A 22,900-nucleotide genomic window follows, 5' to 3' on the forward strand; every position below is an offset into this window, starting at 1 on the left:
TTGACTTGGTTGAAGAGTTGCTGGCGTTACGATTTGTTGCAGTGGTGCAACCCACATAATGGAGTTCACATGAAATCAAATATACCACATAGCTTGAATTACAGATAAAATAAGTGTGGATGTAATGTGCGGTATTATAGGATGTACATCTATATCTATCATTCTAAAGACATGAATGCAGAGGACCATGTATGCACGGTGAACTCTCCATTCTTAGCGGCCACATCCTGTTCACAAGAGATAGGAGCCACAACTATCACACGTTTATAGTATATACTGTGGATATGCCATGTATGAGAGGGGAATATACCTCTTTAGTGTGCTTGTGATAAGGAATGGAATAAAACATGTAGAGGCCCTATACGCTACAGCTGGAGCTTTATCACAGCTATGTACTAACAGTGACTGGGGTCAATAGATGTATTAAGTAATAATTGGAAAGAATTATAAAATTAACAGGTATATTGAATCTTACAATTGGACTTCAAGGGAACCTGTCATGATGAAAATGCAGGCAGAATGTTATAGAGCAGGAGATGCCGAGCAGATTGATAGTGGTTTGGTTAGAAAAGTTCTAATATTACTTTAATCATTTGTATCTCTGACCATTCTAGACTTAGAAGTCCAGTGAGTGGTTCTGATAAGGTTAGAGTCGTGTTTGACTAATTGACCAATAATCTTGGGTAACTGGCGTTGTCTTATTTGATAAGAGCTAAGGGCTAGCGACGAGGTATTGATACCAAACGCAAAGGTATTAATGTGTGCTGGCGCACTTTTTATTAAAAACACAGGGGTTGAACAGTAGCAGAGAATGGAAGTGATATAACAACAACCTAAGTCTTCATATTCATTCCTGATTGGTATGGAACATCTCAATCAAACAGAAAAAGTTTAAGCAGTTCCATATATAGCCAGCTACTCCCGGTCCTGCGTGGTAACCTTGGGGTGCTGTCTTCTGGCAGCAAGCCAAGCATTTGTTTTTCTTGCACCCATCCTGGATGCAGGCGCCATCTTATCATATAACATTATACCAGTTTCAAGCATAAGCAACTATATCTAGCATTCATTCTATCTCTGTATCTATAGGGAAGACTGCTGAGTAGAGATGAGCGAATACTATTCGAAACTATAGTTTTGAATACCTCGCTCCATAGGAATGAATGGAAGTAACCGGCGCCCAGCACTTAACCGCTTGGTGTTCGGCTGCTTCCATTCATTCCTATGGAGCGAGGTATTCGAAACTATAATTTCAAATAGTATTTGCTCATCTCTACTGCTGAGTAAGACCTCCCACTGGACTCCTAAGCTAAGAATACAGAATGAGCAGAGATGTAAATGAATAAAAGACACCTTTTGCTAGTTTCACACTAAAGTTCGGGTTTTCAGTCTTCAGGTTCATTTAGAGACCCAAAAAATGGAAACCCAGTCCAGCTTGGAAAGACCTGAGAACCCCGTAGACTATAATGGGGTCTGCCCAGTTTCTACCCGAAAAATGCATTTTTCAAAAGGAATGGGGAACAGAATCCCCGAACATAGGGCGAGCACTAGTATGAACCCAGCCTTATCCTACAAACCTATATATCAATCTGCTCTATAACATACTGCCTGCAGATTGGACTTTATCTTAAGTGTGATGCGGTTGCTTTCATACACGTTTACATTGTATATTGTTTCTATATTTTTGTGTGTTTTTTTCCATTACTAATATATGCTCCTGTGTTATATAAGCTCCAAATAAAATGATTCTTATATTCTTTTGCCCTCAGGGATCTCTGTGCAAGTATCTAAGTGTGCACACTAATGACTGGCTGAGCTCCTGTCGCCTGGCACACTCGGTAACCAGGGGACTGGCATATCTACACACAGAGCTATTACGAGGAGGTAATTACTGAATTTTGCTTGCAATAGAGAAACAGAGGAAAAAGTAACATTCCAATTAGGAATAAAATTGATAAATGCGTGTATCAGCCTTTTTGTATAATGTAATGTAATCCTGTTATACCAGTGCTTGGATGCCAGGATCGTGCGAAAAAGAAATAACAGATAATATTCCACTCAATCCCACGAGTATCCAAATGTAAAATAAAATGCTGTAATATTAGAACAGAATGCCTGCAGATTAATTGGAAACCTGGAGCCGATACCTGATCAATAAAAATGTGTCCAGGTGGCAATAAAGAGAGTCTGTCACCAGATCTGTCCATATGTACCAATGGTGTGAAGGGTAATACATAAGCTTTATAAACTTACCCTTCCCGAGCTTCAGCCATTGGTCAGTTTTCAGAAATTAAGCTTTTATTCTTTATACCGTACAAATGAGCAAAATGGTCCATAGATACAATAATAACACAACTAAAATCAATCTGCTTTATTAGATCATTAGAAATGTCCAAGGTAAAGAAGAGGCCTTATATCTAAGACTAATAACAATTCTGGGTGGTGGTGCTGGTTGCAATATAGGGACAGAACAGCAGGAAAAAGGATATTGTATGGATTGCTAGAGATGGAAACATTTAATGGACTTCCCAAGTGGGAAAAGAAGCTATAAATACAGCGAACAACAATACCTGGCGGAAAATCACCAGAGGGGAGAACAAGTACGCCAATAGTCATACATAGTAATATAGTGACCGGCCCAAGTAGGTCATACTGTAGAGCCAAACAGTCAAAGAAAGACCACCACCTCAGGACCCTGACACGTCACCATAGAGCGTTCTCCAGGACACTTGATAGATACTGTATATACTCGAGTATAAGCCGACCTGAATATAAGCCGAGGCCCCTAATTTTACCAATGCAGCAGCTACTGGAAAATTTCAAAAATTAAAATGGTCGGAGTTTTTGGGTGCAGTAGGTGATGGGAAAGGGGAGGGGGTGTTTTGGTTGTCTGTCTGCCCCTTCCCTGAGCTTGAGGACTGTTTCCCCCCCCCCCACTTGGAATTCAGCCTGGCTGAATATAGGGTATCTGCAGTGCTCCTATTAACCCCTTTCCGATGGAACAGGAGCACTGCAGTTCCCTTATATTCAGTAGACCGGGCACTGTCAGACACAGGGATACCTAATGTGTTTGTGTTTCACAGTCATTTTCTACTTTTGTATGTATTCTAGGGAAAGGAGGGATTTAGACTTTTTTTTTATTTTTTCTTTTTTTTAAAGCTTTTTTTTTCTATTCAGTTAAAAATATGATATAAGAACACAGGTACTGGTTTTACCTATCTATAAAATCCAACTTCATCTTGAACCAAGTTTCTGAATATATTTCTGAGAAGCTGCACTTTTTCTCATAAAGCACCATTAAACCATGGCAATCTCTTTCGATACAGATCACTACAAACCTGCTATTTCTCACCGTGACCTCAATAGCCGTAATGTTTTGGTGAAGAGCGACGGCTCCTGTGTGATCAGTGACTTCGGCTTGTCCATGCGCCTGACAGGAAACAGGCTGGTGAGACCAGGAGACGAAGATAACGCAGCCATCAGTGAGGTAGGACTCCTTCATACATGGTGTCTTCATCAAAATTTCCTCGAAAGTAATACACTGTTCACACTGGACAATAATTTTTCCAAAGTGTTACTTTCCACATTATTAGAATGATACCTACATATTATGCGTATAAAATTAAGTAATGAGAAAATTATCGGTGACCAGAACTGATCAGTTATACTTAAAAAGTATTATTGATGTGACATCTGTGAATTCTACATCACATGTGACCTATTAAAATGGCAGCAATGCACAGTATATGGACCCATAGTAGAACATGTTGCAATGCACATGACCAACTCTCCACACAACTCCACAGTCTCCTTGAAAAAAAAAAAAAAAAACTAGGCAAAAATCGCAAATATTTGTAGGGATTTTCATGTATAACTGCAGCCTAACATGTAGGACTTGTTCTATATTTTGCGGCCCGGACTGTAATTCACGGTCATGTTTTTGGGCCCATAGAACGGAATGGGTCAGTTTGCTATCTGGGAATAACACGGATAGCACATAGATCACAGCCACGGTTGTCTGCAAGAGGCCTTAGCCTGACAGTAATGACAGAGGGCTAGAACACAATCTACAACATATCTGAGATGGATACAGCATGCTGTGGTGTTTCTTATTGCCATGAGGTGAAAATTGTGGCGTTATTAAACATAACATCATAAAACTGACTGTGGTGTTTACTTGTACAGTCATTCGATTTTTCATAAAAGTAGTAATAAGAACATTTCCTATGAGGTTTTACTGGGGCTCATTTATCTTTCATCTCTGGCCACTGAATCCTCATTGTTCATTCCAGCTGGAATAAGCTAGCTCTAGTCCAATTTGATCAATAAAACGTTGGGGATTTATGGGTTAAAAGTGGTACAGATAAAATCCAGAGCGCTATCGCACATTGCGTATTAAACCTTATACTGAGATTAGAATTTCATCTGAAAACACGTTATCCTTGGTAGGGTTGTTCTATCCTATTTATTTCAGGCTACACAAGGTCATATTTATATTGTAGCAAAGAAAAAAAAATATTCATTTATCTGAGGTCTGTAACATCTCTCAGTGCATGATGTATCTCAATATGACGGAGACGCTGGACAATTGTCTGATGCAAATGGAAAAGCATCAGAACAAGGCTTTATTATAAAGTCTGCTATGGGCCAGGGCCCCTCATTGTGAATATGCAGCGTTTTGGCTGCAGCAAAAAAACCACTGTGTTTTACATTACCTGCAAAGTGGATGGCGAATCCCATCCACACCTTGTAGAAAAAAATCCGTCCCAGAAATGCGAGTGTTTTTGAAATTGCAGCATGTCAATTATACCTACGGAAATGCTGGTATATGTATAATATATATATATATATATATATATATATATATATATATATAAAATGTATATAATGCTGGTATATAATATACATATAGGTATAATAGGGGCAGAAAGTCCACAGAGGAAAACAAGGCTGCGGATCGCTACGTCTCTCATTTAAAATATTCCTTTCGTATCCACTTGTGTTTGGCTCAGAAACTGCACTGAAAACTGCCACAAAATCTGCATGTCAGGTTCCAGCTTGAGGCTGAGACCACACGTTGAGGAAAAGCTGCTTTTATTGTTGCAGATTTTGCTGCATTCTTTCAGCCGAAGCCAGTAGTGGATTTAGCATATTTAGTTCCTTATATCTCCCATTCTTTTTGAAGCTCTCAAAAAACGGCAGCAAAACATGCAACAGAAAGGCTGAGGCCCCACGTTGCGGAAACGTAGTATTTTTTTTGTTGCATATTTTGCTGCATTTTTTTGAGCCAAAGCCAAGAATGGATGTAAAAGGAATGGGAAATATATAAAAAGTACTTATACTTCTCCCTTCTGCTCAATCCACTCCTGGTTTTGGCTCAAAAAAATGCACCAAAATCTGCAACAAAAAAAGCTGTGTTTCCACAACATGGGGCCTCAGCCTTAGGCCAGGGCCCCACGAGACGTAAATGCCACGTTTTGCCCGCAGTGGAGACGCTGAAGGAAAAATTGCGGCATTTTACAGTGCAAGCAAAGGGGATGGGATTCATGCGAATCCCATGCCCACTTTGCGGAAGAAATCGCAGCGCGGACATGCTGTGATTTGCAAAGCCGTTGCAAATTGGCTTTGCAAATTGCAGCATGTCAATTATATCTAAGGAAACGCCGGCGGCTTTCCCGTAGATATAATGTTAAGGGAAAATCCGCAGAGGAAAACTCTGTGAACTTTCTCTTAAAAGCGCTGAGGAAAGAACCGCAATGTGTTCCCGTGGGGCCTTAGCCTTAAAGGGGTATTCCCATGTACATAGTTTTTTAAAAATTTGTAGATAATTAAATGTTAAACATTTTTGCAAATATAAGTAATTAAACATTTTGCAGAGTTTTAAAGATTTTCTCTAAATATCTTGTGGTCACAGTCTTGTCTTGATCGGTTTCCAGTGGATACGACCATGAGTGCAGGACCTTTCTAAGGTCAGAAAATCGACCATGATTTCCTTGTTGTGGCCAGGATATCTTCTCATACATGTAGTGTAGTGAAGGATTCACTGGATACAAAATTCAGCAGTGTGTTTTCCTGAAAGCTGTCACTGCTAAGAAGGAAAGGTCTACCAATCCATTCTGGATTTGGGGTCAAAATTATGTTCCCTACAGTACTGTTTGGTCTGGCTTACATCTGTGTCAGTATTCCTTTCGGGGAGTCCGCATGGGCACCCCCCAAATGAAATACCGAATGCATTGACAAGCGGTGAGCTTATAAAAGCACACGGACCCTTATAGACTATAATGGGATCTGTGTGTTTTCCATGTGGTGCTTCACGAACTAGTTTCCTTTCCGCATGACTCGTGCAGAGACCACGCGGAAAACACACGGAACCCTTTATAGTCTATGGGGTCCGTGTGCTTTCAGTGCTCACCGCTTCTCAATGCGTTCAGTATTCCATTTGGAGGGGTTCCCATGTGGACTCCCCGAACTGAATACCGAATGCAGATGTGAACCAGGCCTTACTGGTTGGATATTGAGTTGCTGACAGACTCCTGTGGACGATGAAAGTGCTGCTTTTCTCTTACCCTACAGTAAGTGTTATAAAAACCATTGTGTAGTAGAAGTGTTACATTAGACACTCAGGGACATACTGCAGCTGCCAGTTTCCACCCTTTAGATAAATGACCAGTTATTTCTTGTTTATCTGCAGGTGGGCACTATTCGGTACATGGCGCCTGAGGTCTTAGAAGGGGCAGTGAACCTGCGGGACTGCGAGTCTGCACTGAAGCAAGTGGACATGTATGCTCTGGGTCTGATCTATTGGGAGATCTTCATGAGATGCACTGACCTCTTCCCAGGTGAGAGAGCTATACCTGTTTCATATATCTCTTGGCTGATGTTATTTCTAGTATCTATTACTACAAAGCTGGATGATAAAAAGGTGTGAATGTGATGGCACCCTGGTGATGGATGTGCATAGGCCAAAGCTGTAGCTAGGCTTTCCTTCTCCAGGACAAAGGCTCAGTTCACTACCTTTATTCTGTATGTAACGTTGACTCCTGAAAACTTCTAACAGGGAGAGTAATAATATATAGGGTGATGGTCCTGCAGGTTACTGTAGTAAGATATATGTTTTAATGCCCCTGGCTCCACTGTCACTGATGCCCAGAAGGCAGCCCCTTCATGTTCAGTACTCTGCACTGTATCCTCCCTATCCCTGGGGTAGGCAACCTTTGGCAGTCCAGCTGTTGTAAAACTACAACTCCCACCATGCTCTGCTGTTCTTGGAACTCCCATGGAAGTGAATGGAGCATGTTGGGAGTTGTAGTTTCACAGCAGCTGGAGAGTCGAAGGTTGCTGACCCCTGCCCTAGCCTATCCCTTTAGTCTATCTCTAAGAGCCAACTGAGCCATAATTTTGAGCAGAGGAGGGCAGCTAGGGGGCGTACAGCATGGAGAGCCCAGGACACTGCACGTAAAGCGGTCATTGCAGTCATGGTCTGGGGTCAAAATGGATCCCTTCAAATAATTGCATTATTGTTAAATTTCCCATTATTCAAATGAGACTGTGTGAGTCTACCTGACAAGGCAGCTGCAGTCAGCCGCTTCTCTCTGCAACATTATTCCTATACAACAGCTTTGCTTCTCTTGGGTCTATCCTTAGAATTTGTTATCAGGGGAGATAGGAACCAGCTTTATTTTGCTGGAATTAAAAACCCATCCCTGAGAGTACAATACAGAATACAAAGCTAGCCAACAAATCTTAACAAAATGAAAAATACGGGCAGATTCCAATCTACTGTGACTGCAATGCAGAACAAAACAAATCCAATTATATTACTGCAGTATCTACTAAACTATATAAATACCATAAAGGTATGGTTACACTGCTTCATTTGGAACGGTTTTTGAGTCTTGAGTCTCCATATGCTGTGTCTCTTCAGAGAGAAACTGTACCCCTTCCCAAACCCTGTAGTAGAAAGTCAAAGCTGGGCACTGGGTTTCTGTTGCCGTTACTTCTGCAGGCGGATTAGTTTTATGACTGGAGTTCACCATTGTGTGGCCACTGCGGTTTGGGGGCTATTTCTCTCTTTTAAACCTTGGGAAGATGGGCTACACTTTTAGTAGTAATGCAGTTCGACACTAAAATAGTCAGTTTTTGCTTATATCCTGGAGCCTTCAGGGTGCTAATACTTTATCAAAGTAGTTTGCTGGTGAACTAAAGTTCCAATACAATGGCACCTTCACATTTTTCCACTTTGTATTGAGCCGCTCTGACATTTGGACATCGTAAACCTAGACCAGGCAGTCTATAAATGTGCCAGATTTATCCCAATAGGTGACTATGGGCTGCAGAATATGGACTGCCATAAACGGCAAGAGCAGGGAATTGTTTTGCCTATTATAAAGAAGACCACCGCTTACAAAATGAGAAATTTCAAAAATGGAGATATATTAAAAAATTGTTGTACCTGCAGTCACACATCTGTATGTGTGTGTGCGCGCCTCAGCTTTTTTGTCTTTCGTCCTCGTGGAGACCTGTAAAACTGTCTTATCTAACGCCTTATGTTTCACGTAAACTGCAACAGATAGCAGATAGCAAGATGTAGATGTAATCTCCCTCTCGTTTCACTGTCAGCGGCACTAAAGTTTCTGAGATACCTCTGTCTTAGAGGTCAGGTAACTGTATATGGCTTGTACTGAAGGACAACAGCCCAAGACCAGCAAATCTGCACACAGTCGTCTTATTTCCCTGCAAGTCTCATGCTCAATAAAGGCATATACTACGTATATATCCTACTAATATTATAACTGTGAAAGTTTGTGTGTTTGGATGTTTGTGTGTTTGTTTTTGGATGTTTGTTCCCTAATCATGCCTAAACTACCAAACGGATATGCGTGAAATTTTGCATATACTTACCTTGGGTCCCGGAATGAAAGATAGGCTACTTTGTAGATGCCTCCGCCACCGGTCTTCATGTCAAATCACGCCAATGTTTGCTCCGGTATCTGCTTGAGGACCTGAGATGATGTCATCCCAGGCCCTTGTGAAGTAACCACATTGGCTCGTACTGCAGTGTGGGTGGAGCTGTCGATCGGGCAGCAATCTAAGGAAGATGGCAGCGCTCACTCGCTGGGGAGAGGACCGCGCATACAGCCTCAGTGTCCAGCCGCGCGCCCAGTGTATCGGCTATGCCTTTCCACTCAGTATGCCAGGACATTGCCATGTTCACCCTCGCTTGGGCCAGGAGGTTCCGCAGGTTCAGATAGTTAGCAGGCAGAGGTCGGGGAAGGTGGAGACAGGTTCAGATACAGTTAACAAGCAGAGGTCAGGGAAGGTGGACACAGGTTCAGATACCGATAACAGGCAGAGGTCAGGGAAGGTGGACACAGGTTCAGATACCGATAACAGGCAGAGGTCAGGGAAGGTGGAGACAGGTTCAGATATAGTTAACAAGCAGAGGTCAGGGAAGGTGGAGACAGGTTCAGATACAGGTAACAGGCAGAGGTCAGGGAAGGTGGAGACAGGTTCAGATACAGTTAACAAGCAGAGGTCAGGGAAGGTGGACACAGGTTCAGATACAGGTAACAGGCAGAGGTCAGGGAAGGTGGACGCAGGTTCAGATATAGTTAACAAGCAGAGGTCAGGGAAGGTGGAGACAGGTTCAGATACTGTTAGCAGGCAGAGGTCAGGGAAGGTGGACACAGGTTCAGATACAGTTAGCAGGCAGAGGTCAGGGAAGGTGGAGACAGGTTCAGATACAAGCTTAACAGCAGAGATAAGAATGTTAGCAGACATCCTAATTTAGCAATAACATCTACGAATATGAATGTAATTTTATTTTACTCTACTACTTTCATTCGTAAACCAAATACATCTATGAACTAAACCAGCATAGTGCTGCAGTCATTTGTACTCATGCATTACATGCTTAAAAAGTATGTTTTATTCAGAGGGAAATGCTGCCCGCGTATACTGTATACTGCGTATACTGAATTGTCCAGAGATAATATTATACTGCCATCTAGTGTTAAAAATCAATACTACATCTCTGTTGATGTTTCTCACTTATTATGTAGACAGCGTGCTAAGACATAGGAGAATTTATTATGATTGCTGCTTGTTACACTGCTGTCAGATGCACCAAATTATTAATAGGTGCCCATTTATTAATTTTACTGCATCTTGGGTGGGCCGTGCCTTAGAAGCTAAGCTCTACGCCAGTTATATGGCTGGGCTGGTGTAGATGTCAGCCATTATTTGCAGAAGTTTTCTGGCACATATAATGTTAAATTTATTGGACCATGAAGCCCTGCTCTCTTTTTAATGAGGGATGTAAAAACAGTGAAAACTTACAATGCTTGACATATATAAGGCAGTGTGCAAAAAATTGTGACTTTTGTCACACATTTTAAAGCAGAATCTGACATTAAATGTGGGATAAATTAAAAATAATTAATTATGAAATAAATAAATAATAAATATAATAATTAATAATACAATAATTTTATTTATATAGCGACAACCTATTCCACAGCAAAATTTCATTAACTTCATCTACACATTGTAGATAAAAAGAGCTGCAGAAAACCCTGCAGAAAAATACACATTTTCTCTTTGTTCTTTCCATAGTGTTTTTAGCTGTGTTTCACTACCTGAGTCTTAGCCTTTAAGAATCAAGTCCACAACCAGGGGCGTAACTACCGGGGTAGCTGCGGTGGCGGCTGCCACAGGGCCCGGGACATTAGGGGGCCTAGCGACAGCCGCTACCACTGTGTTTTTTTGTTTTTTTTAATAGGCTGTTACCAGCTGGAGTGACTCCACCCGGTAACGGGCCCTTATTTACTTACCGATCCTGGCAGGAACCGCAGGCCCCATAAGCACTATTATCCTCAGCGGTCTGAAAATAATGATCGGAGGTCTAGGAGACGTAAGGGAACATATAAAACAGGGTTACTTTCCTCTCTGGGCAGGCGTTAGGCCTACTTGTGTGACGTCACATGACCAGGACCTGCATCCACATGCGTCGTGACGAAGGCTTCCCAGTCACATGATGTCGTCAATGAAGACGATATGTTTTTATCCCCCTGGGTCTCCGATTATTATGAAAAGACCCCAGAGTATAATAATTGTTCATGGGTGCCCACAATGGAGCATAATACTATGTATAGGGGCCACTATGGGGGATAATACTGTGTGCAGGGGCCACTATGGGGCATAATACTGTGTGCAGGGGCCACTATGGAGCATAATACTGTGTGCAGGGGCCACTATGGGGCATAATACCGTGTACAGGGGCCACTATGGGGCATAATACTGTGTGAAGGGGCCACTATGGGGCATAATACTGTGTGAAGGGGCCACTATGGGGCATAATACTGTGTGTAAGGGACACTATGGGGCATAATAGTGTGCGCAGAAATGCGGGGGGCGGGGGGTTGGTCGAGATCTTTGGCGTCGGTTGGGGGCCCCATGTTAAAAGTGCCACGGGGCCCCGCCATTCCTAGTTACGCCACTGGCCACAACTGCTCCAGTACAAACCACAGTAAGAACCTGTTACTATCTATATACACTTAGCTGACTTACCCAAATAATCCTGGCATTGTTCAATGACATGTGCCTTATAGCGGAATATAGCAAGTACTATAGTGAAAAGGCTCGCTGGCACATCCATGGGGGTTATGTCAGTATTCGTATATCCTCATTACGTAAAAAGAAAAAAAAAGCGACCAAATTCAATGAAATGTTGTATGTGTTACCTATTCACAAGCAAGTACTGAAAATGTCAGAATGTACTGTTGACAAGTCCAGTCCAGTGTTGGCTGTAGTGCCAAGTACATGTTATATGATCTCGCCTCAGGAGCCAAGTGACAGTGATACAGTTTGTGGCCTGTTGTCAGCTGCCAGTCATATGGTGCCGATCCTGGTGCCAGGTTTCAGTAATGCTATTACATCTCTAGCTGCCAATATCTAGGCCACATGAGGCTTCCAGGCTGCTGTTGAGGAAAACAGTATGAGGTTAAGGCCTGGTATTCCGTTCGGGGAAGCCACTTGGGGACCCCCTGAACAGAATTACCGAACACATTAAAAAGCGGTTAGCTAAGAAACCACACGGACACCATAGACTGTAATGGAGTCCGTGTGTTTTCCGCGCGGTGTATGCATGAATTATCGGGTGAGAAAAATACTGCAAGGATTATTGAAGGATTTTCAATTGTTTATTTATATGCTGTGGTTGTAGAGTCAGTCCTAAGTACACAGCTACCCTGCAGCTAGACAGCCATGTTTAATTGATTCCAGGGCAAAATATACAATTATTGTCATATATTAATACAATATATAATGAACTATATGAGTAATACAATGATCTATGTATAGGAGAATCGGTGCCCGAATATCAGATGGCATTCCAGGCAGAAGCGGGTAACCACCCAACATTTGAAGACATGCAAGTATTGGTGTCCAGGGAAAAGCAAAGGCCAAAGTTTCCAGAGGCGTGGAAGGAGAACAGTCTGGTAAGCGCATGGTCATCTGTTTCATTGCATTGAGAGTCTCATAGGGATTTGGGATGTTTACAGTAATAGCCAAGGAGCAGGAGAACCACAGATGTCAATTCAATACATGTCTTGTAAGGCTTTGTTTCCCCTGTAGCCCAGATTGTGGATCCAACCAGAAAGTTCTCACATAATCATCAGAATTCTAACAACTCATTTTTATGGATCAGTTTATCTTCAGACATCCATGACTACAATAGGGAATGACTACAATAGGGAATGACTACAATTAGGGGATATTCACATGTGGCACAAATAGAGAAAGCCTTGACAATACATCATGCAACATCCCACAGTAAATATTGTAAGGTTGTATAATTGTTCTTGAGACAAGTAACATACTCGAACTTCTGAAACGTTAATCCTCCCATTCATGTGACGATCTGGCCCGCTCAACACTCAATGACAGACATCTATGTAACAGGCTATAGAGGGGAGGATGCCGATTATTTGGTAGAGGACTCATGTGAACAGTTTTCTGCAAATGCCAGGAGGTGCATTAGGTAGTGAGACTGTATTTTACAATATACTGTTAGTTAATGGTGCAATTTCAAGGAAAAATATTACACTGACTATAGGGTAAGGGGATTCTTTCTTCGAGACCATAAACACTTATATTGGTAAAACTGTATACAAGCAGCAAAGCAGGCATGCCTGTACGTATAGGACTCCCAGATTTTCTTACAGAATATGTCATCCAATAAAGCACTGGCACGCAGCAGTATGATAGAGGCTTTCTAGAGACATATATATTTATTTGGATCTTCTTTAAATAGAAAGTTATCGATCTTAATAATATACTTTGATTAAATAATGTTCCAAGTTCAGGTATCTCCACTTCTCATATTTCAACACAGACAAGAAGATTACCTCCTTACCATTGATTGTAAACCCCACATAGTGTCCCACTTCACATGGAGTCCATAACGGCTCCCATTATACCTATAGGGAAACCGCCAGCATTTCCGTAGTTATAATTGACATTCTGTGATTGCTAAAACCGCAGCAGTTTTGGAAATCTGTGTGTACCCAATGCAAATTTTCCTATTCTGTGGGCCAGCCTTAGGTGGGATGGTGTAGATAGGGGAAGAGCAGCTAGAGACAGTCAGACCACTTCATCTGTGTAAGTGGAGCCTACTGGACTGGGAGAGGGGCATTAAAATCAGGATATCTGTGGTATTTCTTTTGTTTGCAAAAGATTCAGATAACTGTTTATGTCCAACCCCTTCAAGCATATCCTGAGTGGTGGGAACAAAGATAAAATACAGTTAGCTTGACCGGCAGAATAAAGGCGCACATATAGTAGAGGCAAACCATGTGGCTCCTATGTGGCCCTTGGTAAGAGCTGGCTGCCTCCTTGCGTCTTGCTACTAGTGAGAAGCTGTGCAGGACTGCCCTTTGGTTAGTAAGCCGACTGTATCCTGTTGACATAATATGTTGTTTTCCTTCTTCTAATGTTCACTAAGGAGCTTAAACATGAGATTACTGCTCAGCCCCAAGATCATGTTTTGTTCCAATCATCCAGTTTGTGCCCGTTTGGATATTTGGCATGACACAATAATAAATTTAATGTATATAGTTGTGGTGGATTAAATACAGGCCAGACAATAATCCTTAGGGAGCCTTCACACGGAGTATACGCTCCGCTCATTCTGAACGTAAAACTCGTTCAGAATGAGCGCGTAAAAACCAGCTACTATTGACTTGAATGAGTGCCGGCATACGAGCGCTACCCATTGAAATCAATGGGAGGCTTTTTTTCCCTATTGCTTTCAATGTGATACATGCGTATGCCGGCACCCATTCAAGTCAATGGGAGCTGGTTTTAACGCGCTCATTCTGAACGAGTTTTACGTTCAGAATGAGCGGAGCGTATACTCCGTGTGAAGGCTCCTTTAGAGATGTAGTAATGAAATAGAAACCTACAAAATTTTATAAAGCTATCAATGCAAGGAACATAGATTTACATCTCCATCAAAGCCATGGAGGATTCAAAGCTACAGACATTACCTGGAATCCTTATTAGGGGAAATCATGGACAACCACAAGGCCCTGTACAAAATGGAGTGTGGTCACCCCTAAGTTATCGCACTTATAGTTCAAATCACTTTGATGCTATTGGGCTCATCTCCTATTTATATTAATGACTCAGCCACTGCACAATATACAGCACCATTGTGTAAAGGATAGGCTATTCATTTTTTTTAGCCTGGGTCACCTCTTTTATTTTCCCTGTACTGATGGACAACACATTCTTGATTATTGCTTTCCTTGTTATCTATCTATCTATCTATCTATCTATCTATCTATCTATCTATCTATCTATAAATCAAGTACTATTTCCTGAAATTTTCAGTCTAGCCACTAAGCCTAATAATAGACAGACACATGCCAAATCTGGAGGGCTATTTTTTTTGCAGGAGTCACCTCATTTACATCACAGTCAAGAGAGACAGTACAAAGGAAGATAACACCTCAATAGATAACTCCCCTTAACCATCACTGAATCAATTACTGACAATAGATGACATCACATGTTATTTACTCCTCTCTCTGCACAGAATAACTCTCCCACAGACCTCAATCCATTTGCTCCATGCTATTGATGCCTATGGCCATGAGACTTCTGTAAAGCATATCACATTATTACTGTGACAAGATATTGGCCCCCATAATTATTTACAAAAAAACAGATTTTTAAAAACTCTATCAGCAGGAAAAGATTAGAAAAAGTGATCTCTTGGCTTTTAATAAAAGTAAAAAAATGGGTGATCCCTTCCCTTTAAGCCTTAGACCCATAGAGCTCAGTGTAATATTAGTCCCTAATGCTAGTGAAGATATAATTTACAAACAATAATGGATCAGTAATAAATATTTGCCAGTGTGTATAATATCAATGCTTTTCCTCCTTGTCATTGCCATCCTTTGTTGGTCAGGCCTGGTTCACATCTGCATTTGGTATTCTGTTCGGGGAATCCGCTTGGGACCCCCTGAATGGAAACCTACACGCATTAAAAAGTGGTTAGCTAAGAAATCACACGGACCCCATAGACTATAATTGGGGTCTGTGTGGTTTCCGCTCGGTTTCGACACAACCCATGTGAACCCCATGTGTGGTTGGATTTTACTTGATAAAACAACACTGAAGTATGGAAACAAAGAGTAGGATCTACTTGCTAGATACAATGTCATCCATGTAGTCTTTCTGGTTCCTGCTACACCCTGCATATTGTCAGTACTGGAGTTCTATAGCTTGGATGAAACCACCCTATGTGGCAGTATAAGTGCCCCCTGGGGCAAGACAAAGCTGTGTGAGTCCGCTCTATTCAAGCAAGTAAGATCATGTCTGCACTTCATGTTTCCTATGAGGCTTGGTTCTACAGCATATTACATAGCTAGCGTTAATACTGATTGACTATCCTGCTGTATATGAGGCAGGTAATCGCTGTGGCAAGGTAGAACTTGCACTGTATAAAGCATTGCTCCAGTTAAGATCAAATATTCCACAAAACCGGATTTATTTTAATTCTGTCTCATTTGGATTTGTTTTGCACAGGCTGTGAGGTCACTAAAGGAAACCATAGACGATTGCTGGGATCAGGATGCCGAGGCCCGTCTGACAGCACAGTGTGCAGAAGAGAGGATGGCTGAGCTTATGATGATCTGGGAGAGGAACAAGTCCGTGAGTCCGACCATCAATCCAACATCTACAGCAGTGCAGAACGAACGGTATGTTCACTGTCACTAAACCCAAGCCAAGGACTGAGCTGTGCCATTTGTTGTATGGAATGGGAATCCCCACATTGATGTAGCTTATTGGCAGTAAATGATGAAACACATTGTAGATTGTGTCACAGTGTGTTACCACTGTCTCTGGCAATAGGGATGACAAGACATATGTTACACTAGGAAACATGTCTGTTCCCATCTATATGTGTAATGATACAACATTGTAAGCAATAAATACTGATTTAAGTCCGGAGGCCCCAGTCCTCATAAATGCAGCCATTTTGCCGTGGCAAAAACCGCACCGCTGCCATTGGGGAAGTGACTTAACCAGCCGAAATTGGCAGGTTGGGCCAATCCACATCTAATGTTTATGGCTGGATTCCAACACCAACTTCTTTCATTTGTTTGATACTTGTTTTGCTTGGCTTTAGACTCACATTTTTTTTTCCCTATTCATCTTTCCTTATCCCAGTAACCTTTCACAAAGTCGGCGAATCCCAAAGATTGGACCCTACCCCGATTATTCATCATCTTCATTCATTGAAGACTCTGTGCACAATTCTGACACTATATTAAAGAACATCTCATCTGAGACCTCAATGTCCAGCACTCCTCTTACCTCCGGTGAGAAGAATCGCAACTCCATTAATTATGAACGCCAGCAGGCCCAGGCTCGCCTTCCCAGCCCAGAAACTAGTGTTACCAGCTTGTCCACCAACACTACCACTACCAACACTACCGGACTTACACCAAGTACTGGTATGACCACAATTTCTGAGGTTCAGCACTCAGATGAAGTAATGCATGGCATGCCGCCCACTGGCCCTACTCCTGTGTGTCTGCAGCTGACAGAGGAAGACTTAGAGACCAACAAGCTGGATCCAAAAGAAGTAGATAAAAATCTGAAGGAAAGTTCAGATGAGAATCTTATGGAACATTCCCTTAAGCAGTTCAGTGGGTCGGATCCTCTGGGTAGCACAAGCTCCAATTTGTTTTACCCACTGATAAAGTTGGCAGTGGAGTCCACAGGACAACAGGACTTTACCCAAATAGGGAATGGACAAGCTTGCTTAGTTCAGGATGTTCACCCTACACAACTCTATCCTCTTCCCAAGCAACAAAATCTTCCCAAGAGACCTACCACCCTCCCACTTAACACTAAATCCTCTGGTAAAGAGTCTAGGCTTAAGTTTGGCAGCAAACACAAATCCAACTTGAAGCATGTCGAAACAGGAGTGGCCAAAATGAACACAGTAAGTGCCGCTGAACCTCACGTGGTGACCGTCACCACTACAACAATTGGGGGCAGGACAGGCTATGTGAACTCTCAAGGTCCTTCAGCCCCAAATTCTAATACAGCCTTAGGACCCAGTACAAACTCAATGGCCCAAAGGGCCCAGGAGATTATACAGAGCCAGTTTAGAGGTGAGGACAGCCGCTTAAATATCAACTCCAGCCCTGATGAGAACGAGCCGCTATTGAGGCGAGAGCAGCAGGCTGGACAGGACGAGTCTGTGCTGGACCGACTAGGGGAAAGAAGGGATCGGCCTTCAGAGAGCAGGGTGAACTCAAATAACAATAATAACAGCGGCCAATGTGTTCTACAAGACCCGGGGACGCAAGTGGCAGTGGTAGAATCCAGGCAGCGTCCTACAAGACGAGCACAGAGACCAAACTCTCTAGACTTGTCCTCCTCCAGTATTATGGATAACTGCGGCATGCAGAGTAAGTATGATATTGGAATAGGAGTACAGAGCTCAATGTATTAGTATATTCATTCATGTATATATGCCGTATTTCTTTGATAACCTCAGACATGGTATTTTTATTATACTTCATTACAAATATTGAAGAACTATTATATTATATGATAAGACTAAAGTATAAATGCTGCCATCCTCCCAGTTTTCTCCCGTCCTCCCAGTTTTCTCATCAGTAATGGTCAAGGTGAACATTGTGGCCACAGAATACAAATGGTTGTATATGTATATGCCCACTTTATATTGTATTGTGAACATTTTGCTATTATTGTACACATAGGACATGTCAATCAATGACTTGGTTTATCGGTGAATCACCCCACAAGAAATAGCCCCTAGTAGTTTAGTGGGCCTGTTTTCTTCTGGACCTTTGAGGCCCTTTACTTTCTCCCTGCTGTTAGTCAGTTCCAGGAGCAGATAGATAGCAACATCGGAGACAATGAGATCAACTGAGCTTTGAAGGGAAAGTCGCCACAAGTGTACTGTACATGAGAATCTAAGAATGCTGTCAAGTTTTTATTTTCACTTGAGGTTGTGCCACAAGGACACATCCTCTGTTCATCTGAAAGTCCCCATGCATGTTCCTTGTACATAGAGTGCTAGTGAGCGTGCTTCATTCATTGCTATTGAGCTGCTGTCATGTAGTCTCCGGAAACACCAGCAGTCCCATAAGAGTGAAAAGAGCGCTGGTCAAGCAGGGACAAGGAGGAGGCATGCGGGACATTGTGGGACATTCAGCTTTGGGACCTGGTGGTCAGACCCCGAGCAATCTGACACTTTCCCTCTATCTTATCTATATGTATAAAAAAACGGGGAAGGTAAAAAACTAAAAAAACAAACAAACCTCTCCTCTGTGTTTCGGTCTGGTCCTACTGCTCTGGTGTTTTCTTCTGGTGCAAGTCCTCGCCGCACATGACTGTTGAAGCCAATTAGCCCCCTCAATGAAGGACATAGGTCGTCACTACCTGTGATATCCTGTGTCCTTCGCTGAGGCTGCTCATTGGTCTTAGCGGTCAAGTGACCACGAAGGCCAATCAGCGACCTAGGAATAACGGACACTGAATATCACAGTGCGGTGGGGATGTCTGCTGCAAGAAAACACCAGAGCAGCAGAACCGGACCGCACTGGGAGACACCGGAGCACTGAGGACAGGCAAGTATGGGCTTTTTATTTTTTTCACCTTCTCCTATACAAAAAAAAAATTATCCTGGACAACCCTTTTAAGGCACAACCCCTTTAATACTCTTAATATTCATGAAGAATGGCACAACCTTTTTATACGTGCAGAGAAACTGGATTGGTTGCCTATGTGTTTGTTACACACAATAATTCTCATACATATGTTTTTGTAGAAAAGGCAATCAAATTTTCAGATAAATAGTTGAACGTTTGAGAAGTGAATTACTATATGTATACATTGTTGATTATGGTGGGAGATATTTACTTAGTCCCCCTCCCTAAACTGACAAGGACAGAAGGTCACAGAGGTACCAAGTTGGAGCTCACATTAGAAAGGGAGGGGGAGGAGGGAGCAAGACCACCCTAAAAATAATATTCCAGCTCAACTAAAAGCGCATGGATCTGTTTTGGGGAAATATCCACAGAATGAACAGGATGGAGAACAGCAGTTTTCTGGTGTGAGTTATAATGGAAATCTACGCCCGTTCCTATTTGGCACAGATCTCCATTCTGGCCTCCATAAAACAGCCATGCTCTGCACCTGTTGGGGCCTTTATTAAGACTAGCGTATGAACTCCAGTCCTAAATGTGCCCCAATGTTATTTCTCATGTACACACACTGTACTAAAGATTTCTGAAAAGTTCACATAAAGGGACGTTTTAAGTGGGTTTCAGAGATTGCAGTCTCCTCGGCCTGCCAGTACTTGTACTTCTGCGTTCCTGCTCTATGTGGTTGTCACATTATGGACACATATTCCCTATGAACAGGACAGGGAATGAGTGTCTAACCAAAAATGAATAGAGCACTGGTGTGCTTGCATGACCAGCGCTGCATTCACTTCCATGGGGCTGCCAGAACTGTAATGCACCCACAGCCCCATAGAGTTGAATGGAGCGCTGCTCACGCATTTGCACTTGCACTCCATTCACAAGAAGGCCTTAGGGGAACTTTCAGTCCCTTGTCCTCCTGATCAATGGGGGACCTGGCGATCAGGCCCTCTAGCGATTGGACACCTATCCCCTGTTCTGTGGATATAGGATATTTGTTCATAGCTGCACAACCCCTTTACGCCTGCTTGTATTGTCCGAATGTTTAGTTACACTTTAATTAAGTTGCTGTCAACTTTTACGACATTGTAATTGTGTTAAATTAAGGTAAACCAATGTGTTATAGCACATAGCACCTAACATACTATGACAGAATGGCTACTTTTAACTATGTAACTATCGTCTTCATAAGAGGGCTTCTGCCAGTTACGTAGCTGTGACATCACAACATTGTATGCTGCTGTGACATCATAGTTTGGTATTAAACAGAAAAACTGCTATCACAACTGAATTTCCGCCAGGTTATCTGCTGTGACATCACAAGTGTGTCTTAGTCAGTTTGGCTACCATGACATCACAACTAGTTTCAGTCAGACTGTAGTGTTGGTCAATACTGAACCATCAAAGATGACATGGATTAATGTCCATTAGACAAAGCTAGTGTGACAAACATTGTTATACTACACATATGGTGTAGACACAGTCCCGATCCTTTGATCTTAAAGTCAGATTATTTTTTTTAGTCTTAAGTCTTTAGACCATCAATAGACCATGAATTTCTAAAAAGAAGCAATAATCGTGGCGGGCCCACTGTCCTCATGAGATGTATCATTGTTTACGCCAGAAAATGAGTTGACTTATATTTCAGTGGAGGCGTCTGGTTAGTTGGAGGTTGCGTCTGATTTCTGAGGAGGCAGGCGCCATTTCAGACACGTAGGCCAGTATGTCTGTGACCTCCCCTGTTTTCTCTGCCTGCACTGGAGAACTGAAGACTGACAATAGAAATGCTCTCCCCTCCATTCCTAACATGAATAGCCCCTAGGTGCTTAGAAATTTCAATATTTGAGTGCCTCCAAATCCAGTTCTTTCTGTATCATCCAATGAAAAGAAGACAAAGAAAACCTAGAAACCGAAGTCTACAAGCTATGCTAAAAGGGCTGTCTATAGAGCCCTCTCTTACTGGAAATTGGTGGTGGTCTGACATTGCACTTTTTACCTATGTGATCTGTTAGTGTGTACCTTCTTTGACTAGATTTTCTCATAAATGGTTGTTTTATACAAGTAATGTGAGTTCACCAGCTGACCTGTAGCTTGCCCTACAAGTAAGTCCTCATTCACATCTGCATCAGTAATCTGTTCGGGGGAGTCCGCATGAGGACCCCTCAGAACAGACTACTGAACGTATTTGCAAGCACTGTGCAGTGAAAGCATACAGACTCCATAGACTACAATGGGGTCCATGTGCTTGCCGCAAGATCTCCGCAGGTAACATGCAGACAGAAAAGTTCTTCACAATCTACTTTTATGTCCGCATGACTCATGCAGAGATCTCACGGCAAGCACACGGACCCCATTATAGTCTATGGGGTCCATGTGCTTTCACTGCACACCGCTTGCAAATTCGTTCGATAGTCCGTTCAAGGGGTTCCATGCGAATGGTTTACCAAACGCAGATGTGAACCAAAGGTAATGTAGTGTCTTAAAGGGTTTTCCAGATCGGTGGGAGTCAACTGAATAGGAGCTGGTAACCTGGCAGGCCACAGAGCTGTGCACTTCTGGCTCCATACCCTGGTTCTAATCCTGGTGTGGCTCCTGCTATCAGCTGATTGTTGAGGTGCCAGGTGTTGGACCCCTACTGATCTGATACCGATCACCTATACAAGGAAAACCCCTTTGTATAGGTCCACCATCTACAAAACCCCTTTAAGTGTCATTGATTTGTAAATTGAAAGCCAACATAAAAAGTCGTCTTATACTTCTTCTTCTTGTTATATTTAGGTGAGACATTATCTGACAGTCGGGCCGGCTCAGGGGACAAAATTAAGAAGAGAGTGAAGACGCCTTACTCCCTTAAAAGGTGGCGCCCTTCTACATGGGTCATCCCTACTGAACGCCAGGACTGTGAGGTCAACAACAATGGGGGCAGTGAATCTTTCAGCCACTCGAAATCGAGCACAGCTGTTTACCTTATAGATGGCGGCACCGCCACCGCCGCCCTTACCAAGGATGCCAGAATGAGCTGCTTGTAAATAATCCAGTCATCTCTCTTTTCCTTGTTCTTTTTTTAAGTTGAATATTTGAATGCCTCCAAATCCGGTTCTTTTTGTATCATCCAATGAAAAGAAGACACAGAAAACCTATTTCTACCATCAAACCTCTAAAGGACTTGATATAACTCTCATGGGATTGGAGGAAACTGCATGCCGTTGCAGGTTCGAGTCCCTCCAAAGCCACAAGGGTCAGCTATGCAGAATAAACACACAGAGAAACATTTTATGCTTCCATGATTTTATTTTTTCCATTTTTTGTTCTTTTAACTCTTGGAACACTTCTGCACGTATCGTTTGCCCAGAACATCATGTTATATGTATGAACTTAATATGAAGAAAAAAAAAAAAGACAAAAACAAAACAGCACCTGATATCTCTCTTGTGAAGATGACGGAAGAAGACAATACAATACAATTGACCGTGACGGTCTCTAAAACGAAAGCTGTAAGACAGGATAAACTGCAGCAGTCTTGTGCACGCAATTTTAATTTCTAAGCTGTGTCTAGTCTGTATGTCGATGTGTTGAGGGTGCGTTCGTTCAAGGAGAAATATACAAAGAATTGCTTATTTTCTGCCTTTTCTTTTAGTAGTAAAGACTTT

At 42.3% G+C, this 22,900-nt stretch overlaps 1 protein-coding gene across 2 annotated transcripts in view; it reads left to right on the top strand.

Moving 5' to 3' along the window:
- The window catches only part of BMPR2 (bone morphogenetic protein receptor type 2), a 121,096-nt gene extending 98,467 nt beyond the window's left edge, over nucleotides 1–22,629 (top strand). For both annotated transcript variants that reach the window (XM_075284279.1, XM_075284280.1), the window contains exons 7-13: nucleotides 1,767–1,881; nucleotides 3,324–3,484; nucleotides 6,689–6,836; nucleotides 12,358–12,494; nucleotides 16,090–16,262; nucleotides 16,735–17,987; nucleotides 22,029–22,629. In XM_075284279.1, the coding sequence (XP_075140380.1) occupies nucleotides 1,767–1,881; nucleotides 3,324–3,484; nucleotides 6,689–6,836; nucleotides 12,358–12,494; nucleotides 16,090–16,262; nucleotides 16,735–17,987; nucleotides 22,029–22,279 (2,238 nt within the window). In that variant the 3' untranslated portion in view covers nucleotides 22,280–22,629. The remainder of the gene's footprint in view (nucleotides 1–1,766; nucleotides 1,882–3,323; nucleotides 3,485–6,688; nucleotides 6,837–12,357; nucleotides 12,495–16,089; nucleotides 16,263–16,734; nucleotides 17,988–22,028) is intronic.
- The last annotated feature ends 271 nt before the right edge of the window (nucleotides 22,630–22,900 follow it).

Source organism: Leptodactylus fuscus, chromosome 8 (assembly GCF_031893055.1).
Source record: "Leptodactylus fuscus isolate aLepFus1 chromosome 8, aLepFus1.hap2, whole genome shotgun sequence".
Lineage (NCBI taxonomy): Eukaryota > Metazoa > Chordata > Amphibia > Anura > Leptodactylidae > Leptodactylus > Leptodactylus fuscus.